The 21,941-nt window shown below is 39.8% G+C and overlaps 1 protein-coding gene across 5 annotated transcripts; it reads left to right on the forward strand.

The window, feature by feature from the left end:
• Nucleotides 1-553: 553 nt before the first annotated feature.
• Znf613 (zinc finger protein 613) lies at nucleotides 554-21,899 on the forward strand. Of its 5 annotated transcripts, XM_033766081.1 has the most exons (8): nucleotides 554-706; nucleotides 1,481-1,522; nucleotides 6,342-6,468; nucleotides 6,734-6,826; nucleotides 12,172-13,656; nucleotides 16,069-16,304; nucleotides 17,718-17,843; nucleotides 19,785-21,899. In XM_033766081.1, exons 1-6 carry the CDS (start codon nucleotides 701-703, stop codon nucleotides 16,095-16,097), a joined length of 1,782 nt encoding a protein of 593 aa, XP_033621972.1. In that variant the 5' UTR covers nucleotides 554-700; the 3' UTR covers nucleotides 16,098-16,304; nucleotides 17,718-17,843; nucleotides 19,785-21,899. The 5 variants fall into 5 exon arrangements, with proteins under 5 accessions (XP_033621972.1, XP_033621971.1, XP_033621973.1 ...); XM_033766080.1 differs by lacking the exon at nucleotides 17,718-17,843; XM_033766082.1 differs by lacking the exon at nucleotides 17,718-17,843 and having other exon boundaries at nucleotides 16,129-16,304.
• Nucleotides 21,900-21,941: the final 42 nt, after the last annotated feature.

A 21,941-nucleotide genomic window follows, 5' to 3' on the forward strand; every position in this document is an offset into this window, starting at 1 on the left:
ATATTCTGCAACAATGCATAAGATTCTAATAAGATTACTGACATTTAGAAATGGGAGGAAAGGAGCTAAAGGTGTAGGGAAGGTGTGATACGTAGGGGAAGAACAAAAAGGGAAAAGAAAAAAATGTGAGAGAATGAAAAGATGAAAATAAAGTGTTTGTAGATGGGGAGGGGAGGAGGGGGTGAAGGGAGGGCAGAGGTAAGGGGAAAAAAATGAGAATCAAGACTTGCCATGTAAAGGTACATGATCCCAACAATGAATGTAACTGTACTGTATCCCTAAATGTACCAATAAACTCAATTAAAAAAAAATAAAATAAAATAAAAAAAATGGGGTGGCTCAAGTAGCCTTTCGCTGCCATTAGCCTTCCCAGGATGGTTAGACAAAACATAGGCCACTTTGCCTCCTGTACGTCCCCCAGTGTTGAAAGATGGCCGCCCCCACCTCCCAGGACACTGAGGGCGCGGACATATTACTTCCCTAAAAGGAAAAGCCGGAAGTCCAGGAGTTTGCGCTCTGCAATAATCGCCTCCAGTCCTCATCGGCCCCCGTAGGCGGAACGCGAATCCTGGGAGTGGCCCGAGAACACTAAGACTTCGAAGTGCAGCTTCTGGGAGGTCCTTGGGATATGGAGAAAATCGGGTCTGTGTGTCGCTCTCTGTGTGGAACAGGATGAGAGGCGGGGTGTCTGCGCGTGTCGATGCAGGTAAGAGTCACTGAAAGGGAAGCAAAAGGGAGTCAGCCCGGAAGGATCCCTGCGGCCGGCGGTGACGGGTATCGGAGTTTCGGATCTGCGGGTCCCTATGGGGAGAATGAGCTGGAGCGGTTTTGTCAGTGGACGGTGTCTGGTTCGGATTCGGGATTTAACGTGCAGCTCAGAGTCAGGGGCCTGGGGGCTGTGGTCAGTGAGCCCAAGGTGGGGCCCGGGATTCGGGATCGGCGCAGAGGAGTTTGGCCAGAGTTCGCAAGTGTCGCTCTGGAGGCACGGGGGACCCTGGTCGGTGAGTGTTTTGAAGCTCAGACGTTACAGTCCCCGTCTTACTCTCGTTGTTGAGACAAAATTCCCGACACCCAAAGTCAAAGGAGGAAAGGTTTATTTAGCTCAGTCTGTAGAAGTTTCAGACCATGATCAGCTGGCGCCGAGGCAGGGTGGCACGGCAGAGGGGCATCACCGAGAAGAAACAGTTTGTGGCAGGCAGAAGGTAGGAAAGCAAGCAAGAAAGGCAGGAGAAGCCTCTTTCTGTTCTTTATGTTGCATCAGGGCGATAACAAACCAATGAGTGGACTGATCTAGTAATCACTCACCCCAGATCCTGGCCTCGCGCCATTAATCCCTCACGCACTCTAGATCCAGCCACCTCTGAAAAAGCCCCACTTGTGACTTCAAGAGGCGTTGAGGGGACATCTAGACACAAGCCAGAACATCTGTACAAGTTCTCTTTGGCTTCTTACATTTCTTCCTCCTCCCCCGCTTCAATAGGAAAGCTGTGGAAGAGGTCAAGACGGAATGAAATCTGAAATGGTAAGGAACATCTAATTCTCAAATAAATTTGATAACCTTTTTGTGTTATTTAAATTTCAGTCTGTTTTTCGATGCTTGATTTTTGCAATTCAAACTTCTGAAACATTGGTCTAATTTTTCTTTATTTGATTTCATATTAAGAACATTCATATAATGAACATATAACTTGTTTTAAAACATTTTTTGGAGATTTCTGTGATAGTAAACCATCAAAAGGCAAGCCTGTGTCATAAGGATGGAGTCACTAAATATATGCATATATTTAAATTTAGCTTAAATGTTAAAATGTTCACTTTTCAAATCATCACTTTTTGTTTTGTCTTTTGAGATAGCTTTGCTATGTAGTTCAGTCTGGCCTTGAACTCTGTGATCCTCCTGCCTCAGCCTCCCAAGTGCTGGGATTATAGGTGTGGGCCACCAAATCCAGCTGAGCACTTTCAAGAACAGGTTATGCTTCTGCGTTTCAGCAAGGGTATTGCTTTCTACGGCTAGTCTTTCTTTTTCTCATTGTTGCAGCTGTAAAGGGTATCTTTTTTTGTCTTAGGCCTTTTTGTTCTATTTACTATTATGTAGAAGAGTAGTTTAAAATTTTTATTTCTAGTTGCATTACTGAGTTGTTTGTAGTACAAGCTTTCTCATCTTCCAACATACAAAAATTTAAATACATAACAAGGTTTGAAGAATTTTACAGCTGAATATGTTTGTCTACTGCCTATATTTTATCATTTTTATTGTGTCTGTATATCACTCTTATTATTAATACAGCTTTTAAAAAAATTGTTTTCATTTTTGGTCCACTTCTAAGGAAGTTGTAGATATCCGTACATTTGCCATTAAATATTTCAGTAGGTTATATACTAATTAAGTTCTACTGGTAGCTTTTTCTAATAATAGCTTTATTATTCACGAACCATGTAATTCACCCATGTAAAGTGTATAGTTCGGTTGAGCTAAGTGGTGAGCCCCTGTAATCCCAACTGTTTGGGTGGTTGAAGCAAGAGGGTAACCACTACTTACATAATACAGCAAAATCTCATCTCAAATAAATACATAAATGAAATGTGTGATTTGGTGGTGTTTAATATGTGCAAACATCACCAAAGTCAAAATATAACTTTGAGTATGTGTGTGTGGTACTGGGAATTAACCCAAGTACTTGAACATGCTAGATAAGTCCTGTGCCACTGAGCTACATCCCCAGCCCTAATTATAGAATATTTTCATCAGTTCAAAAGCTTCATACTCTTTTACTACAGTCTGTTCCTCCCTTCCCCCATCTACAGGCATAAACCATAAACCTACTTTCTGCCTCTCCAGATTTGCCTATTCTAGACATTTAGTGTAACGGTCATCATAATATGTGGTCTTTTGTGGGTGGCTTTATTCCTTACAGCCTGATTTTAAGGCTCATCCATTTTACAGTATGTTGTTTTTATACTTGAAAAGTGTTTGTTTCCCACACTGGGAAGTGAATCCAAGGTCTCAAGCATGTTAGGCAAATATCGTACCATTGAGCTACACCTACAGCCCTTTTGGGTTTTATTTTGAGACAGGCTCTTACTAAGTGGCCTCAGCCTCCACAGTAGCTCCACCTGGTGGAGGCTCCAACCTGCCCAGCACGTGGGTGCTTTTCAATGGCCTACTTTCCCCTGAGAAACTCTCTGCACAGATTTTCCTCAAAATCTTTTGCCTATGCCTCTGCTCTGATCCTTCGGCCCAGGAAGCTGCAGGTGTGTCAGAGCAGACCCTGCCTTACAGTACTTTTCAGAAATGCCTACCACTTTCCCACAATGAGGGAGTTTCAAAGTAGGCAGAAAAGGAATGAGTGTATGATATATATTCTTCAGGTAACTCCTGGACAGTTTAAAAAAGACAAACACAATTCTCATGAAAAGTCCCAGTTTGGGAATGTTGGCTGCAGTCTTCAAGACCATAACCAAAGTTAGGAGGCAATGGAGTAAGGGCAAATAAACACAGGACAGAGCTTTGCCTGTCTTTCCCCCTCTTCCCTCCATTACTTTAGACAGGGTCTCACCATTGTAGCCTCAAACTTCTGATTCTTCCACTTGACTTCTGACAGCTTTTGATTCTGTTTTTGCTTGATTTTTAAAGTTTCTGTAGAAGAATGAACTTTTGGAGCTTGTTACCATCTTTGCTTAGTGGGATTTTTCTCCGTGATGTACTTTGTGTTTAGTTGTTGGTACAGTTTTAAAAGAAAGAACCTGCCAGGTGTGGCACACACCTGCAATCCTGGTACTTAGGAGGCTTAGGCAGGAGGATCACCATAAATTTGATGCCAGTTTGGGCTACCTAGCAAGCTCAAGGCCTGTCTGAACTGCACAGGCCCTGTCTCAACCCTTCCCCACAAAACACACCTGTAATCCCAGCCCTCAAGGCTAAGATAGGAGGATCATCATGAGTTTGAGGCCAACCTGGAATTCATAGTGCATTCAAGACCAGCTTGAACTATATAGCAAGATCCCGTTTTAAAAACAAACAAAACAACAACAACAACAACAACAACAAAAGAACCTGATGCAAGTACAGCTTGGTAATATCCTATAGTCCATTTCCCATTTTCCTTCCCCAGGGATAACTTCTCTTTTGAACCTGTTTCATATAATGTGCATTTTACTAAATGTGTATGTATCCACAAATAATATAATTGTTTCTTTTTTATAATGAAGATTTCTGAAGATGGCCTGTTTGCTAATGATATAGAATTTGTGGATACATGTGTTTTTAGGAATAGCACTCCCAAGCCCAATGAAAGAGCACAGCCTGAGAGGCAACAGAAATGGTTTTGTTCCACTCAAAGTTCTTATGGGTCAAGAATGAGGTAGGATCTGTTCACGTATTTTTGGATGAAGGGCTGTGGTGGCTCATGGGGAATGTGGGTTTGCCATGTGAGGCGCACATGATGCCTCTGAAACGTTACGTCCATGGTCTCTTCCTCGGGGGTGTTACATCATTTGGGCTCTGTACCTTTCTATGGGTGGCCTGGTCTGGAAGGTCTACCGCTTCCGTGAGGTGCCCCTGCCTAGCGTGATGGAGGGAAGAGGGCACAGGCAATCAGTGATTGCATGATGTGTCAGAGCAGACCCTGTAAGTTCGGAGGGTGCAGGAGAAGCACAGGGAGCCTATCATATTTCTACCCAGGTAGGACAGAAGGAAAGTTCAAGATGACTCCATCAAATTGGTGCTCCCATGGTGTGAGTTCTTGCTACTGCTCTAGGACTTAGCACACAGAAAGCTTCTGGGTCTGCTCACTCTGCTCTGCTGCTTTTAGGACGGGTGGGATTCATGCAGCTTTGTACATTTGTCCTGGAGGAAGAAGGTGGTTCCTGTGTCACTGGTAGCAGTGGATTCTAGAAGTTGCGCTTGCATGTCTCTGACCATGGCCGTTCTCTGTGTGATGCTGTGTGAATTAAATCCCCTCAAGGCAGAGCAAAGAGAACAAAGTCTTTTGAACAGGTACACAGGCCCACGTGGCAGTAAAGGAACGAATGTCCAGGTCTTTACCTTCTCTATATCTTTTTTTTTTTTTTTTGTAAAAACAGATCTGGCTGAGAAGGCCCTTGGTACTTTACTGGTTCTCCCTTCTCCACTTATCCATTCATAGTCAACTCACTGCCACCTCACAGAAGAAAGACATGCTATCCATACATTTAAAGTATTTTATTGCCTTCAAGTAAAAATATTCTGGGGCCCCAGCTAAAGGTTAGAGATGGACTTGAGCTAAGGGGAGTGCATGCAGCCATGCTGGTGTCTGGACCCAGAGATAATGTGTACTCAGAGTGAGTTTCTCCTCAGCCCACAGGGCCTGGTTCCAGGAGCAAGACATACCAGGTAAAGTGGGAGGACTCTGCAGGACCTGGGTATCACCATTGTGGAGACACCATTGATTGGAGACTAAGATTTTTAATTTTGGGCTGTTCATGAAGAAGACTAAAAACACAGCCTCCTGATTACTGGCCATTTCCCAATAACAGAAAATGATTAAGACTCAGGTAACTTTCAGGTTATTTTTCTCTTCATTCTACAATCAATTTCTGAAAAACTTTCAATCAGTTGAATTGAATGAAAAAATATAAATGTTGTAAATCAGGATTTGTGCCAAAATACACTTACAGCCTTAATTTTGGCCTCAAGGCAAAGTAGAAGCAGGTGTATATTTTTCCGGTCTTAGATATTAGGTCTTTATCCCTAGTTTCTGGAATGGAGCTCCTGAAAGCCTTGGAATATTTTTATATCACTGATACAGTTGATAGGAGCCTCTTTTGTTCTAGTAAAATGACTTTTTCTGGTTCTTTAGATAGCTTCAGGTTGGATGTGACTGGTTACCTGAAAAACCAAGTCTTATTTAAAAATTTGGAACTTTGACCTTGTCCCCAACTTCCGCCAAGATTAGTGAGGTCATTCCCCAAGGACCAGTGATAAAATCAGTCATGCCCATATAATGAGACCTGCATGAAGTCCTCAAAATGATGGGGTTGGTGTCCACATTGAGGTGCTGGGAGCATGGTATACCCAGAGGGCATGGCAGTTCATACAGTCTCCACAGCCCTAAACTGTGCCTTGTGCATCTCTTCTGTTTGGCTGTTCCTGAGCTATATACTTACTACCAGTAAGTTCTACACATAATAGAAATTTCTATTTAGATGAATGATTGGTGAATGAATGACAATTACAGAATATTTTTGTAGGGTTTTACCTCCACAGTGCATTAAACAACAGGTGCATAGGTACAGAAAATAAGCAGGAAAACTTTGTTTTCTGTATCATTACAAGGAAATTACAAGGTACTCTGTTGTTTCAGGAGTCGCTGACATTAGAGGATGTGGCTGTGAGGTTCACCTGGGAGGAGTGGCAGCTCCTGGGCCCTGATCAAAAGAACCTGTACCAGGACGTGATGCTGGAGAACTACAGCAGCCTGGTGTCAGTGGGTGAGGACAGCTGCCCCATGTCACTCAGAAGGTGCCCTCCAGTGGTCTTTCCTTTCTTGGCTCCTAGAAGCTCTGGAAGGCCTGTGGTAGACTCTCAGTCCCTTTCTGGCCCAAGATAAGAGAATATAATGTGGCCTCTTCTAAGAGAAGAAGCTTTGCTTTTCAGGCATAAACTGTGTAGTTCCTAAAATAGAACATTCACCTGTGATGACAAATGACAGTCCAGTTTGATGAGCCTAAAATGTCTGTCATTTCCCACAAACAGGGTATGAAGCCAGCAACCCAGATGCCCTTTCCAAGTTGCTACATGAAGAACCATGGTCAGTGGAGGATGCAATCCATAGTCATATCTATCCAGGTGAGTAAGTAAACCTGCAAAGATGGTGGCCCAGAGTCATATTCTATTTGTCAGAGGTGTCACTGCTATGAGAGTGTCTGAGGATACCTAAATGGAGCCTGCACATCTCTTTGTACCCACATAAGAACTCTGTTTCTTTCAAGCTATTTGTAAGAATATATACCTCTTCTTGGAGTTGGTCACTATTTCTTCTAGGTCTTGACTTTTTTCTCTAGGTTTCTTCTTTTTGGGGTTTTCAAATCTTGCCATTCTTTCTGTAGTAGTGTTCTTTTCTGTCTTTTTCTTGTCCTGCTAGGATATTCTACTTTCCATGCCTTTCTTCCATGAGATCTTCAATTTTCACACTGTCTTCTTATTGTATTTTCCTACCCCCTTGCACAGTGTTGCTTTCCCTTTCTAACATTTATCTCTATCTTTGATTCTGTGCCCCCGTGGTAATCTGGGCTGTTTCTTTCTGTATTTCTGTTTCCTAAGCTTTTCTGTTCCCACGTTAAGGAAGGAATTGGTAAATGACATGCAGAGATATGCAGAATGGAAGTAAAATAACAAAAGTTTATTTTGCTAGCAAAAGGCCAATCGCACCCAAAAGCATTACTAGAGATCGACCCCCTACTGTCTTGCAGCTCCCTCTTTTATAGGGTTTTACAGCCTTGATCTCATTCAGGTGGTTACATTTCATTTTCTCAGTTCACATTACCAATATACTAATCATGGTCACAAGACAGTTAACTTTCAACCCAGATGTAGCAATTCTTTGTAGTTAGGGGAGTTTACCTTCAAGATTTGCCTAGCTATCTATCCTAGCCCATAGGAAGGGGGTGTTCAGGGTCAGGAAAGAAAAAATTAAAAAAGATTCTTTTTTTCTTTTTTTTTTTTTTTTTTTTTTTTTTTTTTTTTTTTTTTTGGTACCGGGGATCGAACTCTGGTCCTTGTGCTTGTGAGGCAGCCAGCAGAACCACTGAGCTAAATCCCCGGCCCTTCATCTTGACACTTTTACCATCATGTGGTTTATAGAACTTCAGAGCTCAGGGTCTTGATGTGCCCTGTTATCTCAGGATGAGACCAGATGCCTCATTCAGTGGTTAATGCTTCAGTGTTTGTTGATTCTGAACTAAACAACTGCTGTCAGAGACAGCAGAAGCCATTCTACATTATAACATTTTGTAGGTTTTGCTATTTATAGGAGTTTTATCTATCACCCACTATGAGATCTGTAAAGGATTATTTTTCATGTTTTGTTTTATTCTCAATCCCATAAATTTTTATCATTCCAATTTCTTAAGCTCATTTTCTTTGTTTAGATTTTCAGGAATATGTGTATCTTAATGCTTCCTAACTTACATGTTTGTACTATATAATTACTCTTTTCCTTGGCATCTTCTTGAATCTGTCCTGGCCACTACAGAAGTAACTTGAAACTTCCCTGCCTCCTCCGATCCTTAAAGTCTTGGCTCTTTCTGTTGATTTTTTAAAAATTCTTATTTTTGGTTTACACCCCAAACCAACTCATTGGGATTGGGCTTCATGCCTGCTTTGCTTTAATTTCCCTGTGCAGCTAATTCTGCTCATTATTTTAGTTTGTTTTAAATTATATTACTGTACTCATTCCCATGATGCTTTCCTTTTCTTATAGTCTGATAGAATTAAGTCCCAGTTAGTCATAGCAGTCATCTAAGAGAATTTTATCTTCTGTCAAGTGATATTATATATAGTCAAGCCTCCGTCTTGTTTATAGTATTTGCTTCCCTCTTCCTTTTCCTGACTCAAAATCATCTACATTTAAAGCAGTCTTCACAGTGTGTTCTACATATATGTGAATCTTTGTTTCATTACCTTACTTTGTGTGTGTGTGTGTGTGGAACCAGGGATCGAACTCAGGACCTTGCACTTAAGAGGCAGGTGCAGTGCCACTAAGCTAAATCCCCAGCCCACTTTAAATACTTTTTGATTGCCTAAAATGTTTTTTTATAGCCTATTACATACTGTACCATTCCTGACAACTGTGAACAATAAAAATTCTTCTTGGGATAACATTCTACAACAAGGAGGCAGAACAGTAATCAAAATAAATGTAATGGACATTGCATCCTACACTTATAATCCCAGCACTGGGAGGCTAAGGTAGGAGGATTGCTAAGAGTTCAAGGACAGCCTGCAATCCATAGGGACACTGTCTCAAAAAACCAAAAACAATCAAATGTCTTGTGATAAGATTTGAGAAGGTCGATAAAAGAGCATAAAGGAATAATGTGGGAGGGGAATAATGTGGGAGCTGTACTTTAGGACAGGAATGGCTGTTTGGAAAGGTGTCTTTGAGCAGCTGTGTGAGGCACATGAGTAGGTCACTTGGGTGAATTACTTTCCTTGTAGATAAAATAGGAAGTTCAAAGGCCCAAAGCAAGTGTATGTTTGAGGAACTTGAAGGAAACTTATTTACTTGAGTAAAAGGAGTGGCAGTGTTTGGAGATAAGATCAGTATGGTAGTTGCTAGAGTTAAGGGTAGACAGGTCACGTAGGAATTTTCAAGACTATTTTCTTTTAAAAAAAAAGAGATGAGAAACATGAGGGAGTTTTAAGTAGAGGATAACATGTTATAATTTATATTTAAAAGATCAAGTTGGCTCCTTTGTAGCAGGAAGAAGAGGTGAAATCCATATAAGTGACTGTAGCTTTAACAGACAGAGTGATTGTCTGACTTGGGTAGCGGGGGATGAACGTTAATAGTTTTTAAATATATTTAAAAAGGAGGGTAGATGCAATTTTCTATTGATGTTGACAAAGGGTGCAAGAGAAACTAAGGATTATAGTAAGGTTTCCAGTATGAGTCCCATTTCCTGAGATGAAGACAATGGGCAGAAAAGGAGATGTAGGCTGAGAAATCAGGCCTTCTGTTTTGGAAACTATAATTTAGACATGCTTCTCACTTTTGCATAAGTGCTCTCTGCTATTGTAGGATGTACCAAACCTGGAAGAGGTTAGGACTAGGATAGAAATTTGCATTAGGTAAAATCTTCTTTAATGAGAGCACAGATAAAGAAGTTTGGACAAGTAGTGATGAGAAAGATGAGTATCTGTTAAGCGAATAGTTTTCTATCGTGTCTACCAACACCTCTTCTTCTGAGTCCATTTCTGTTAGATTTGGGGTGACAGTCTGGGCTAGTCAATACATGAGTTTAAGTAAGCCCTCTTGAACCCAGTTTATGAACCCAATCCTAGCAGGCTAGAGATTGGATTTATGGAGAAATGAAAGAAAAGTTGTCAGGAATAAGATTTTAGTAATAATAGAGGACAGATTTACTTGTAATACATAAAAAAGTTCAGCTGCTGAACTTGAGGCACCCTTTGCTACCGTTCACAGCTGTAGAAAGTAAATTGCCCAGATAAGCAGTAATAGAGAATGCTTTAGAAATTTATGGAAATAGAGATTGCAGTCACCTAGAAGGGGGAATGATAGTATGATTTATAAGTGAGGCATATTTAAGATTTGAATAAATAAAATGATGAAGGGCTAGGAACGAAGGGGATACACATATACAGTAAATATGTGGAAGCAATAGATATGTTAATAAGCTGGATCGTGTATATGATTATTTTACAATATGTACCTATATCAAAACATCAAATTACACATTAAATATATTCAATTTTTATGTGCCAGTGACCTCTCCAGAAACCTATTTAAAAAAAAAAAAATAGCAGTGTAGATGTGAAATTGGAAATGCGCAATTCCTTGTGGGGGGAGCTGTCAAGATATTAGCTTGAACCTGGAAATTAATTGAGTATAAACATGGGGGTAAGAAAGTTAACCATGTAGCTGAGATAGAATTGAGGTGTAAGTTTGTTTTGTGTTATTTTGGGGTAGACATTCTTACATATTACATGCATACCAAGTACAGAATGAGACTGAAAAAGGTGATAGTTGCACCAGCACATGTTCTGGAGACTATGTGGTCTGAATCCATGGAGAATCACTATTTTTCTCTTTTGATACAGAAGAATATTTCATAGCAATCTAAAATGTTGACATGTTTGTTATGGAAGTTTTCCTTTAAATGTGAAATTGATGTTTTGGGTAATTTGGTTTGATAGTATTCTACAGAGTGAAGGATTAAAGAAATAAGATGACCACCCAAGAATTTACTAGTTATCTGGAAATCAAATGTTGAATTTACAACCTTCTAATTCACCTCTTTTGGTATATAGTTCCTAAAACCTGTATCATAATAAGTGTTTATTTTCTTGGTCATTGTAGTGTTTGATACCCTCAGTGGGCTTTTCTAAACCCAAACTCAATTATTGCAGCAATCATAAGTTTGAGGTTAATAAATGACTTTATTTTGTTTCATTCTGTTATGTTTTTCCAAACATGATCTTATCCAATCACCTGTTTATTGTGCTGGTAATTTCCACTTTTTCCATTATTAAAAATGGTAATTTGGGCCAGGGATTTAGCTCAATGGCACTGCACCTGCCTTGCAGGTGCAAGGTCCTGAGCTTGATTCCCACTACTAAAAAAATAAAAATAAAAATGATAATTTTCATTATTTCCAGGCAAGACCATTCTCAATTTATATATTCAATTGTATTTTTCATACCTGGATTTAAGTATTCAAAACCCATCTCGAGGATGATACTCTTTAAAATGCCACTTGATTTCCCCCAATACTCAAAACCTCAGTGTTATTACCCATCTCATGAAAATGACACTATTCCACTAGTAGCTCAATCCAAATAATTGGGAATAATCCTTAACTCTTCACCTTTATTAATCTCCTCATGTTGAAACCACGGGTGAACAGTGTCTCTTCTTTCTTCAGATTATATCCAGGTTTCCTCCACTTTTCTTCCTCCCTGCTCCCACCAACCACTTTTCATAATTTGTACTATATTCTATCTATATTTCATTGTTTCCGTGTTGTTTTTTCTGAGAATAGATCCTCAGAGAATGGGGGGATGCTATTATATCAATATCACCAATACAATGCTTGATACAGTCATAATTTAACAAGGGTTTGTAGATATATGAACGTGCCCCTCAGCATTTTGAAAGAAATACTAAGTTCTATCATCTAATGCTAATCATGACTTAAATGTATTTTATTATCTCAGCATACTTTGTAAAGTCACATTTAAATAGAAGCTTAATTTTTATTTAATACTAACCTTACTTATACTCTGTTCTTTTTAAATTACTGTATTTACACTTGTCCAAGTGATAATGAACATATCCACTGGGAATTTCTTTAACTTGGGAGAATAGTGTTACCAATAAAGAAACAATTTCGTGAAGTAATTTTATTCTGTTCTATGCTCATGGAATGCTTTTTTGTTATTCTCTTTCCTAGAAATCCAGAAAGTTGATGTACAGGTACGCTTACAAACCCAAAGATGGCTGAAGAGAACAGAACACCATAAACATGAGGCATTTGGAAATATCATTCATCAGAGGAAAAGTAATTTCCTTTTAATGCAAAATCGTGATATATATAACTTACATGAGAAAACTCTGAAATCAAATTTAAGTGATGTTAAACAGAATAGAGGCTATCAAGTAAAGAATCCTGTTGAGATTAATGGAGATAGAACATCATTCCTCCATGGCAAGCATGAAAATTTTCATACTGAAATTAAATTCCCGGAATGTGGAAATTCTGTCACTATAAATTCACATCAAAAGTCAGCTAAACCCCATGTATGCACTGAATGTGGGAAGGCCTTCCTCAAAAGGTCTCGCCTCAGTGATCACCAGAGAGTTCATACAGGAGAGAAACCTCATGGATGCAGTGTATGTGGGAAAGTCTTCTCCAGAAAGTTCCGCCTCACTGAGCATCAGAAAACTCATACACGAGAGAAACGATATGAATGCACTGAATGTGACAAAGCATTCCGCTGGGAGTCACAGTTCATTGCACATCAGAAAATTCATACAGGAGAGAAACCCTATGTATGCAGTGACTGTGGAAAGGGCTTCATCAAGAAATCTCGGCTTATTAATCATCAGCGAGTTCATACAGGGGAGAAACCTCATGGATGCAGTCTGTGTGAGAAAGCCTTCTCCAGGAAGTCCAGGCTCATTGAACATCAGAGAACTCATACTGGAGAAAAGCCCTATGAATGTGCTGAATGTGACAAGGCATTCCGCTGGAAATCACAGCTCAATGCACATCTGAAAACTCACACAGGAGAGAAATCCTATATATGCAGTGACTGTGGAAAAGGCTTCATCCAGAAAGGCAATCTCACTGTACATCAGCGAACACATACTGGAGAGAAGCCTTACACGTGCACTGAATGTGGACGAGGCTTCATCCAGAAGGGCAATCTCCTTATACATCAGCGTACTCATACTGGAGAGAAACCTTATTTGTGTAATGAATGTGGGAAAGGCTTCAGCCAGAAAACATGCTTGATATCACATCAGAGATTTCACACAGGGAAGACTCCCTTTGTGTGTAATGAGTGTGGAAAATCCTGTTCACACAAGTCAGGTCTCATTAATCATCAGAGAATTCACACAGGAGAGAAGCCCTATATGTGTGGTGACTGCGGAAAAGCTTTCAGAGATAAGTCATGCCTCAACAGACATCGGAGAACTCATACAGGAGAGAAACCCTATGGGTGCTCTGATTGTGGGAAAGCTTTCTCTCACTTGTCCTGCCTTGTTTATCATAAGGGAATGCTGCACGCAAGAGAGAAATGTGTTGATTCAGTGAAGCTGAAAAATACTTTCTCAAAGAGTCACAGCATATCACAAAGAAACGATCTACAGGGGAAAAATTCTATTAGCATGGTGACTGTACAGAAGCCTTCTGAGACTTCATTAAGCAACAGTGAGTTTCAAGCAAATAGGAATAGAGTCATTGTGGGACAAAGAGATCCCAGAAGTTCACCCTCAGCAGAGAATATAATTTTCACTGAAGAGAAAGCTTATGAAGGCAGTGAATATAATGGTGCTTTTGGTGATCAGTTACATCACATTTTATGCCATGAAAAAACACAAAGGAATAAACCATGATACACTTAAGGTAGAAGAGTAAAACCTAGCTCACTGTTGGCCAATAAGTGTATGCCACGAGAAAAACAGTATGAATGCAGAGACTAGGAAAGTCTTATGGGAAGATAGACCCTATCATCAGTGATGATAGATCACAGAAAATGAGCTCATAGTTGCTAGAAATATGTTGAGCATAGAAAAGTCTTTGCCCAGGAATAAGTTCTCTACTGCAGGTGTCAGAGTTCATGCAAAAGAGAAATGGTTGGAAGACCTTTGATAGTGAACATAGCAGGGTTGCCAGTGGTTTGTTCTGCCTCAGTTGTCAGAGAAAATAATATAGAGATTAAACTATGAATACACTAACTGGAACATTTTCAGCAAAATATCAAAGAAGCAAATAAGCCCAGTGAAAAAGCATAGTTCAGAGAATTCTGTCACAAGTCTAAATCATTACAGATAACATAGAACTTGTATTTTAGGACAGTATACCTTAAATGAACCTCTTGTTCAATATGTTAGTGGCTCCTTAATAAAAAGAAGGTGATTTGCATTGTACCTCATTGGTCAAAGTTATAACACTATGCACACCCCCCCTTTTCTGGTATGAGTCTTCTGTTTCCACCCAGGATCATTATATAGTTACCACTTGTATTTCTTTGGTTCTAAGAAATGAAGTCCTTCGAAAGGAAATGGAATATGCTTAATTCAGTAATGTAACATGTAGATGTGTTTATCATGTCAGGGAATGAAGTTCCCAATGAGTATGGAACCAGTAACCAGTCAGCCACATTCTTACCCTGGAAGGCAGTTCTCATCCTGTGGTTTGTCTCGTTACTGGTAAACACACCACTGAGAAAAATTTTTATCAACTATATTACCTGGTGCTATTCTAGAAAGTGTAGGTGATGACAGTGATGAACAAAAAAGTTCTTGCTATTTTTGAGTCTCCATTTCATTTAAACGAAATTCCATGCATGTAGAAATTTTTACTCTCCAGCTGGGTGTAGTGGTGGTGGCCTATAATCCCAGCACTTGGGTGGCTAAGGCAAGAGGACAGCCATGGGTTTAAGGCTAGCCGAAGCTACATAATGAGACCTTGTCTCAAAAAATGAATATTTACTCTCTAGTGCATGTACTTAAAGGATGTATATAGCTATAATACATGCAGTGGTATCAAAGTATCCTTGTAAGTTCTTGTTCCAGGAGCGTATTGTCCTTTAGAGTGGAAGGGAGAAAGGATTAATTTTATATAAAACAGGATATGGGTATCTCTTCTAAAATGACCCTATCTCTGTACCTAAATTATAAATTCCTTCATACTTTGTAGGTAATTGTATATTCCCCAATACATAGCAAAATAGAAATTATATGTAGAATTGGAAGGTAAATGAATGACTTAACAGACTAATCAATATAACTTCTCATGGAAGGAAAGGGGCCAGTGGAAAGAAATTCTAAGGATCAGTATCTGCCCCCCCACACACACACACAAAAACCCCGAGATTGGTGAAGGTGTGAACCATTCGGATGTCTCGGAGAAGAATCCTTTTACCCATCAATTTTTAACACTGCCAGGATCTCAGACATCCTGGCTCCACTGACTTACTGAGTTGAGAAATATGCTTTATCTTCATCATTTGTCCTTCTCATTTCTTCTATACACAGTTCTTTCCCTTAATAAAGCTAGATTTAGCTTGGAAACAATAAGTCCTATTTATAAAGAAAAGAAATTTGCTATGAAGTTGCTGTCTCACAGTGGAACCCCACACTCAGGGTATCAGGTAATTCGCTATACTGTATTGTTATTGAGTATCAGCATTGTATTAGGCACTATTGTAGACACTAATGAACAAAATAGGGAAAGTAATGGCCTATCACGGATGGCATTCAGACGGATGCTTCGTAGCAAATAAGAAATGGACTCCTCAACCCAAATTTCAAATCCTATTATGTCTTGTGATTCTACACATCCTGTCATGTCACATATTCCCTCGAGTCATCAGCCAGTGTCCCCAAATGGGCTGCCCTGAGGACCAGATGCTGACTTTATGCCAGGTAAATACAAAATCTTAACTAGACAATTCCAAGTTGCTTCTTTAAAAGAGGCAATACCAAGTTACATTCTTTACTGCTTTACGTCTTCAGCATAAAAACTAGCTAATATTTATCAGGTGTTGTTTGCCAAATACTGGTTTATTTAGTCATGTAGTAGTTTTACATGTTCCATGTCCATCTAAATGTGTTTTAGGAAAACAACTGGTTCCATCTGAAGCCTGATCCTTATCTCCTACCTCTACACTCCATGCAGCTGTACACAGACACTGCTCTGGATAAATGTTTTCATCTCCCGTGGACATGCTAAGCATCAACTGCTTTTTTCTACTCTGGCTGCTGCGTCTACGTCTTCCTCAGACCTCGTCTTGCACAAACCTCGCAGGTTCTCCAGAGGCGCTTCCAACGCAGAGGCCATCAGGCTACTCCCAGGTTTGTCTAAGCACTCAACATACTGTAATGCCCTAAGAAACCCACGTGGATACCGCTCCCGCCGAGAGCGCACAACCATCAGCCTGCTGACATTCGTGTACCTCTTCTAGTAACTTCCGCAGTAAAAGCGGTGATTAAGGCGCCCTGAAGTTAATTCAGTGTGTAGCCGCCACACCGGTGACCTGGAGCCGCCATCAATATCCGGGTCCTAGAGCTCTGAGGGGCGTGGCCGTGACGTCAGAACGCGGAGCTTCCGCAGGCTCCGACTTCCGGGACTTTGTGTTTCCCACCCGACCCCCGGTCGCTCAGCTTCGCTGGGAAGGGCTGAGAGTCTGTTGGAGACCAGCAAGTGCCACACTCCAGTTGTTTTGGAAGGGACTTCAGCCTTTGGTCTTTACTAGTAGAGTCTGGAGGGACTCAGGATTCTGTGTGACTGGTTCTAGGCGCTGCTTGGCAGTAGTATGAAGGGGAACCGTGCGGGACCGGAGATAGGGTTTAGGGTCTGGGGAGTCTTGGCTTTGGCGATGGAGCCATAGGCGGTCAGTGATTAAGAGTCTTGAAGATAACGACGGCGTGCAGATGTCAGGGTTTATGGTCATTGAAGAGCATTCTGCGTGATTAAGTGGCCTAGAATTGGGGTAGGAAGTGTGCATTGGTAAAAGCAGTGTATGATTCAGATTAGCAATTCACTGCGGGGCTCCGCGACAGAGAAGCTTGGGATGAGAGAGATGTTAATGCAAAAAGGTTTGTTTTAGTTTTCAGAAGTAATTTGAATTCAGTGCTGGAGGCTCGAATGTGTTTGAGGCCTAATGAGTTTTGGAGGCACAAGGCCCCTGCGACACAGCACTGTCCAGCAGTGTCTCAAACCTGAAAGAGCAGAGGGGTGGAGATGGGGCAGAGAGAAAGGAAGGACACCAAGACAAGAGTCTGATCAAGGCGACGTTTATTGCAGGCAGGCATCAGCCTTTTAAAGGAAAAGACCAAACTATTATGGGCTAGGATTACCGTAGTAACCTCAACACCCGCTCCACGGGAACGAGGGTTCACACGGGAAAGAGAAAGCAGGCTCAAGAAAAACGAATTAACAACACTTGCGACTAATAATCATGATTCCCAAATAGGTGGAGGAACTTAACAAAATGGAGTTACAACACCTGACTCCTACAGATAACGTCTGATCCTTAACAGGAAGCACCTGACTCCTACAGATCTTTGGCTGTCCGAGTTTCTCCCGTGCAGGGTCAAAAACAAGTTTAACACGTGCAGTCCTTAAAAAGGAACAAATGTTATCTTTCAAAAAGCCAGTGGGCCATGGCTGGCTTCCCACAACTACCCACTAGAAACAAACAGGAAGACTAGAGCCAACCAAACGGGTAAAAAGCATTTTTTTTCTTCTTCTTCTTTTTTTTATAGGACCAAAGGTTTCCCCTTTGCGGGAATGCTGTTAGCTGCATGATGACGAACTGCTGTTTTAGGGAGGTTGAAATGGGAAAAATTCAGATGTCACGTGCCCATGGGTGCAACATACAGAATGTGAAGGTGACAGTTTTTACATCCTATTTAGAAGCACTTGTCCTTCTAGAGAAGTCTACGGAGAGGTAGACTGCCTCCTACAAATTTCTCAAATCACCATTGTTTTCCACCTTTTCCTCTTTCTTCAAAATGTATAGGAATTGCCCACTGCAAAAGCAAAGAATGGGTATCGAGAACAACAGTTCCCCTTTAAATGTCAATTGGTGCTTTGAGAAAATTAGCTTGACATTACAGAAGGAAGAAGAGGGGTAAATTTTAGAAACTGTACAGATACGTGGCATTCTGACTGCCTTTTCAAGACACTGATTTAAAACAAACATCTCTTCCCGATTAAAATAGCCAATAATTGGACACCCTCACTGGGCTTTTTCAAACCAAAAGTCTGAATATTTGAATGATTAAAATCTTGGTCCTTGCAAAATTCCCTAACAGTCATGGCTTCCCTGTTTCATTGTAAGTGTAATGTATGGAAACACAACACAGCTAGACCAAAGGTTAAAATGTTGACTCTTCTATGAACTGTATTAGTACTTTGGGAAAGTTAATTTCTAGTGGTTTACATGTCAAAAGGCACACTTAGAAATAGGATTTCCTCATAGAAGTCAGTTTCAATTCATTTTAATTCAGATTCTATAGACCTCACATCCATGTTGGGTAACAGATATATTCTACACATTTTATTTTGCATATTTTTCTGACTTTTGTAGTCAGAGTTTCATTCCTCGAAATGGGATCTAAAACTCCACTACAGGAATATCTAAAAATCTTGATTTTGTACATTCATCACTTTTCACTTTACATGTCCTCCCAACTTATCATCCAGCCCTCTTTTTCTTTCCTTTTGTGGTGCTGGGGATCAAGCCCAGGGTCACATGTGTGCAAAGCTTGTGGCTCTATAAGGGAACCACAGTCCCAGCCCAATTTCTCTTCTCTTGAATAATTCGTGTATATTTTCACATAGCTATATTCGTTTATACTTTGAACTAGATTCTTGGTGTTAGTATTACATATTTAAAATCAGTCCCAAACTTCATATTTCACAATACAGACTTTATTTTATAGGTTCTGGGCTTAGTAATATTCCCCATCTTGTTATAAGATTCTTCCACCTCCTCCGTGGCTCCTGTAGTTAGTGAAATAACCCTCGATTCCTCACTTTCATTAACTGTTCTCTCCTTTGAAGCCATCATTTAACTCTGTATTTTCTTTATACCAATATATATACAATATAAAAATTTCTCCCTCCATCTCCATTGCTTCTTCAAATCACATTTACCATGTCTAACTCCCTTCTTTTTCCTTTATTTCTCATTTATGTTCCCTTAGATTTTGAGAACAGTGATAATAAGGCGTATTTTGTATATCCCTAACATCAGTAGTGTGCTTTTTACATGAGAGCCATTTAATAAGTATTTGTGGAGTGAATAAATGTCATTTTATCATTCTGGATCAGGGTTCCATCATTTGGGACTGATATATCCCTAAGTTTTGTGGAATAGTATTCCTAAAAACCCAGTTATTTGCTTACAAGAATGATTTGCTTGTATTCTGTTGTGTTTACATGTTTTGCAAGGTCCTATTTAGGAAACAACCGAAGCCCTACAGATTGTTAATTGGCAAACGTTACACACTTTTATATATTTTTATATACACATTTAAATATTTTTTAAATTTTTTATTTGTTTAGATTATGATTTTGCCAATAAGTGCGAAATAAGGAACAATCATTTAGGGACTTTTTAATACTGTTATCATAGTGTCATCACAAAAAAGGCTTTTTTTTTTTCCTTGAAGTGCTGGGGATTGAACCCAGGGCCTCTTGCCTGCTAGACAAGCATGCACAGTCACTGAGCTACATGGCCCAAACACCATTTTTTAAAAACACCAAAGAACCTTTTACAAGTATAGTCCACATATGCTATAGTTCATTATTCTCTTCTTTTGTAGAAAATGGCAGAGTTGGTAAACATGGGCAGCGTCACATGAAAAATCAAAGAATGCTGAAGAGTATGGAACACTACTATAAACACAATGCCTTTGGAAATAATGTTCTTCAAAGCAACAGTGTTACACACAAAATCTTTGAAATCAAATTTAAAGTTTTATCAAGCAGAACAAAAACTATGAAATTAAGAATGCTACTAAATTTAAGGAAAATGTGGAGACATTTATGAATGGCAAGTGTGAAGAATTCCATTCTGCAGTTAAATTTCTTGTAAGTAGAAACCCCATTAACAAGTCCCAAATCATTAAGAATCAGAAAAGTCATGAAATAGGAAAATCCATGTATGCAGCGAATGAGGAAAAAGCCTTTGCCAAGAAGTCTCAGCTCAGTGATCATGAGAGAGTTCATTCAGGAGAGAAACCTTATGGATGCAATATGTGTGCAAAAGTATTCTCAAGAAAGTCCAGGCTCAGTGAACATCAGAGAATCCATTAGAAAGACAATTCATTTACTTGCAGTGAATGTGGAGAAATCTTCACCCTGAAGAGCCGTCTGGTTGAACATCAATGAATTCACACTGGAGAGAAAAACTTATGTATGTAATGAGTGTGGAAAAGGGTTCTCAGGCAAGCGTAATCTCATTGTACATCAACAAAATCATACTGGAGAGGTGTCTTATGTATGTAGTGAATGTGCAAAAGGCTTCACTGGGAAAGCATGCTTATCATACATCAGCGAACTCATACAGGAGAGAAGGCCTGCATCTGCAGTGAATGTGGGAGGGGCGTCACCACAGGGCACTAAGCCGTCCTACACGGATGAAATCATATAGGAGAGAAACCATATATATGCAATGAATGTAGGAAAGGTTTCACCATAAAACGTCAGCTTGAACATCAACAAATTCACGCAGGAGAGAAACCCTATGTGTGCAGTAAATGTGGAAAAGGATTTGTTAGGAACAGTAATCTCATTGCACATCAGAGAAATCATACTGTAGAGAAGTCATATGTATGTAATGAGTGTGGAAAAGGTTTCACTGTGAAGACTGCACTCGTACATTAGCGAACTCATACAGGAGAGAAACCCTCCATTTGCAGTGAGTGTGCGAGAGGCTTCCCCTTGAAGAGTCGGCTGATCGTACATCAGCGAACCCATACTGGAGAGAAACCTTACAAATGTAGTGTATGCTGGAGAGGTTAATAGTTAACCTTTTAATCATTGTTAATAGTGAACTGATGGTACACCAGTGACCTCATATGGAGAGAAACCCTATGTATGCAATAAATGTGGAAAAGGTTTTTTCTTTAAGAGCAATCTTGTACATTGGCAAACTCACAACACAGAGAAACCTTTTGTATGCAGTGAATGTGGAAAAGGATTCACCATGAAATGTTATCTCATTGTATATCAGCAAACTCATATAAGAGAGAAATCCCATAAATGTAGTGAATATGGAAAAGGCTTTGTCATGGAAACTGAGCTCATTTTACATAAGCAAGTTCATACCGGAGAGTAACCATATGCATGCAATGAACGTGATAAAGGCTTCACTGTGAAAAGCAGCCAAATTGTTCATTAAAGAACTCATACAGGAGAGGAACCCTTTATTTGCAGTGATTGTGGAGAAGCTTTCTCCTCAAAGAGAAATCTCATTGTGCATCATCAGCAAACTCATAATGGAATCAAACCCTGACAATTTAATGAATAATGCTTATGCTTTCAGGAAGAAAGTACATCTTGTGCAACATCAGATATTTCATGTAGGATAGACTTCTTTTATGTATATTGAGTGTGGAAAATTCTACTTTGTACATTGTCACTCTAACTATTTACCAAATAATTTAGACAAGAATTTAATACAATCACTGTGGGAAAATCTTCAAAATGAATTGTCTTCTAATTCCTTGATGCACCCATTGTAATCAAAGAGCTAATCCTAGAGAGGAGACTATGGATTTAGCAGCTGGAGGTAGCCTCATTTATCAAGTTTCATTAAAATACAGCAGTACACACTTGAACAATCTTATATCAGGGTACATAATCCTTTTCACATAATCTGAACTCATTACATACAAGAAAAGTCACGTAAGGGCAAACTGTATTAGTACTGGGATTCACATATTAGTGTGCATCTAGCATTCATGAGTATAGTGTAG

This window comes from Fukomys damarensis, unplaced genomic scaffold (assembly GCF_012274545.1).
Source record: "Fukomys damarensis isolate Sample0158 unplaced genomic scaffold, DMR_v1.0_HiC HiC_scaffold_19, whole genome shotgun sequence".
NCBI classification, from domain to species: Eukaryota; Metazoa; Chordata; class Mammalia; order Rodentia; family Bathyergidae; genus Fukomys; species Fukomys damarensis.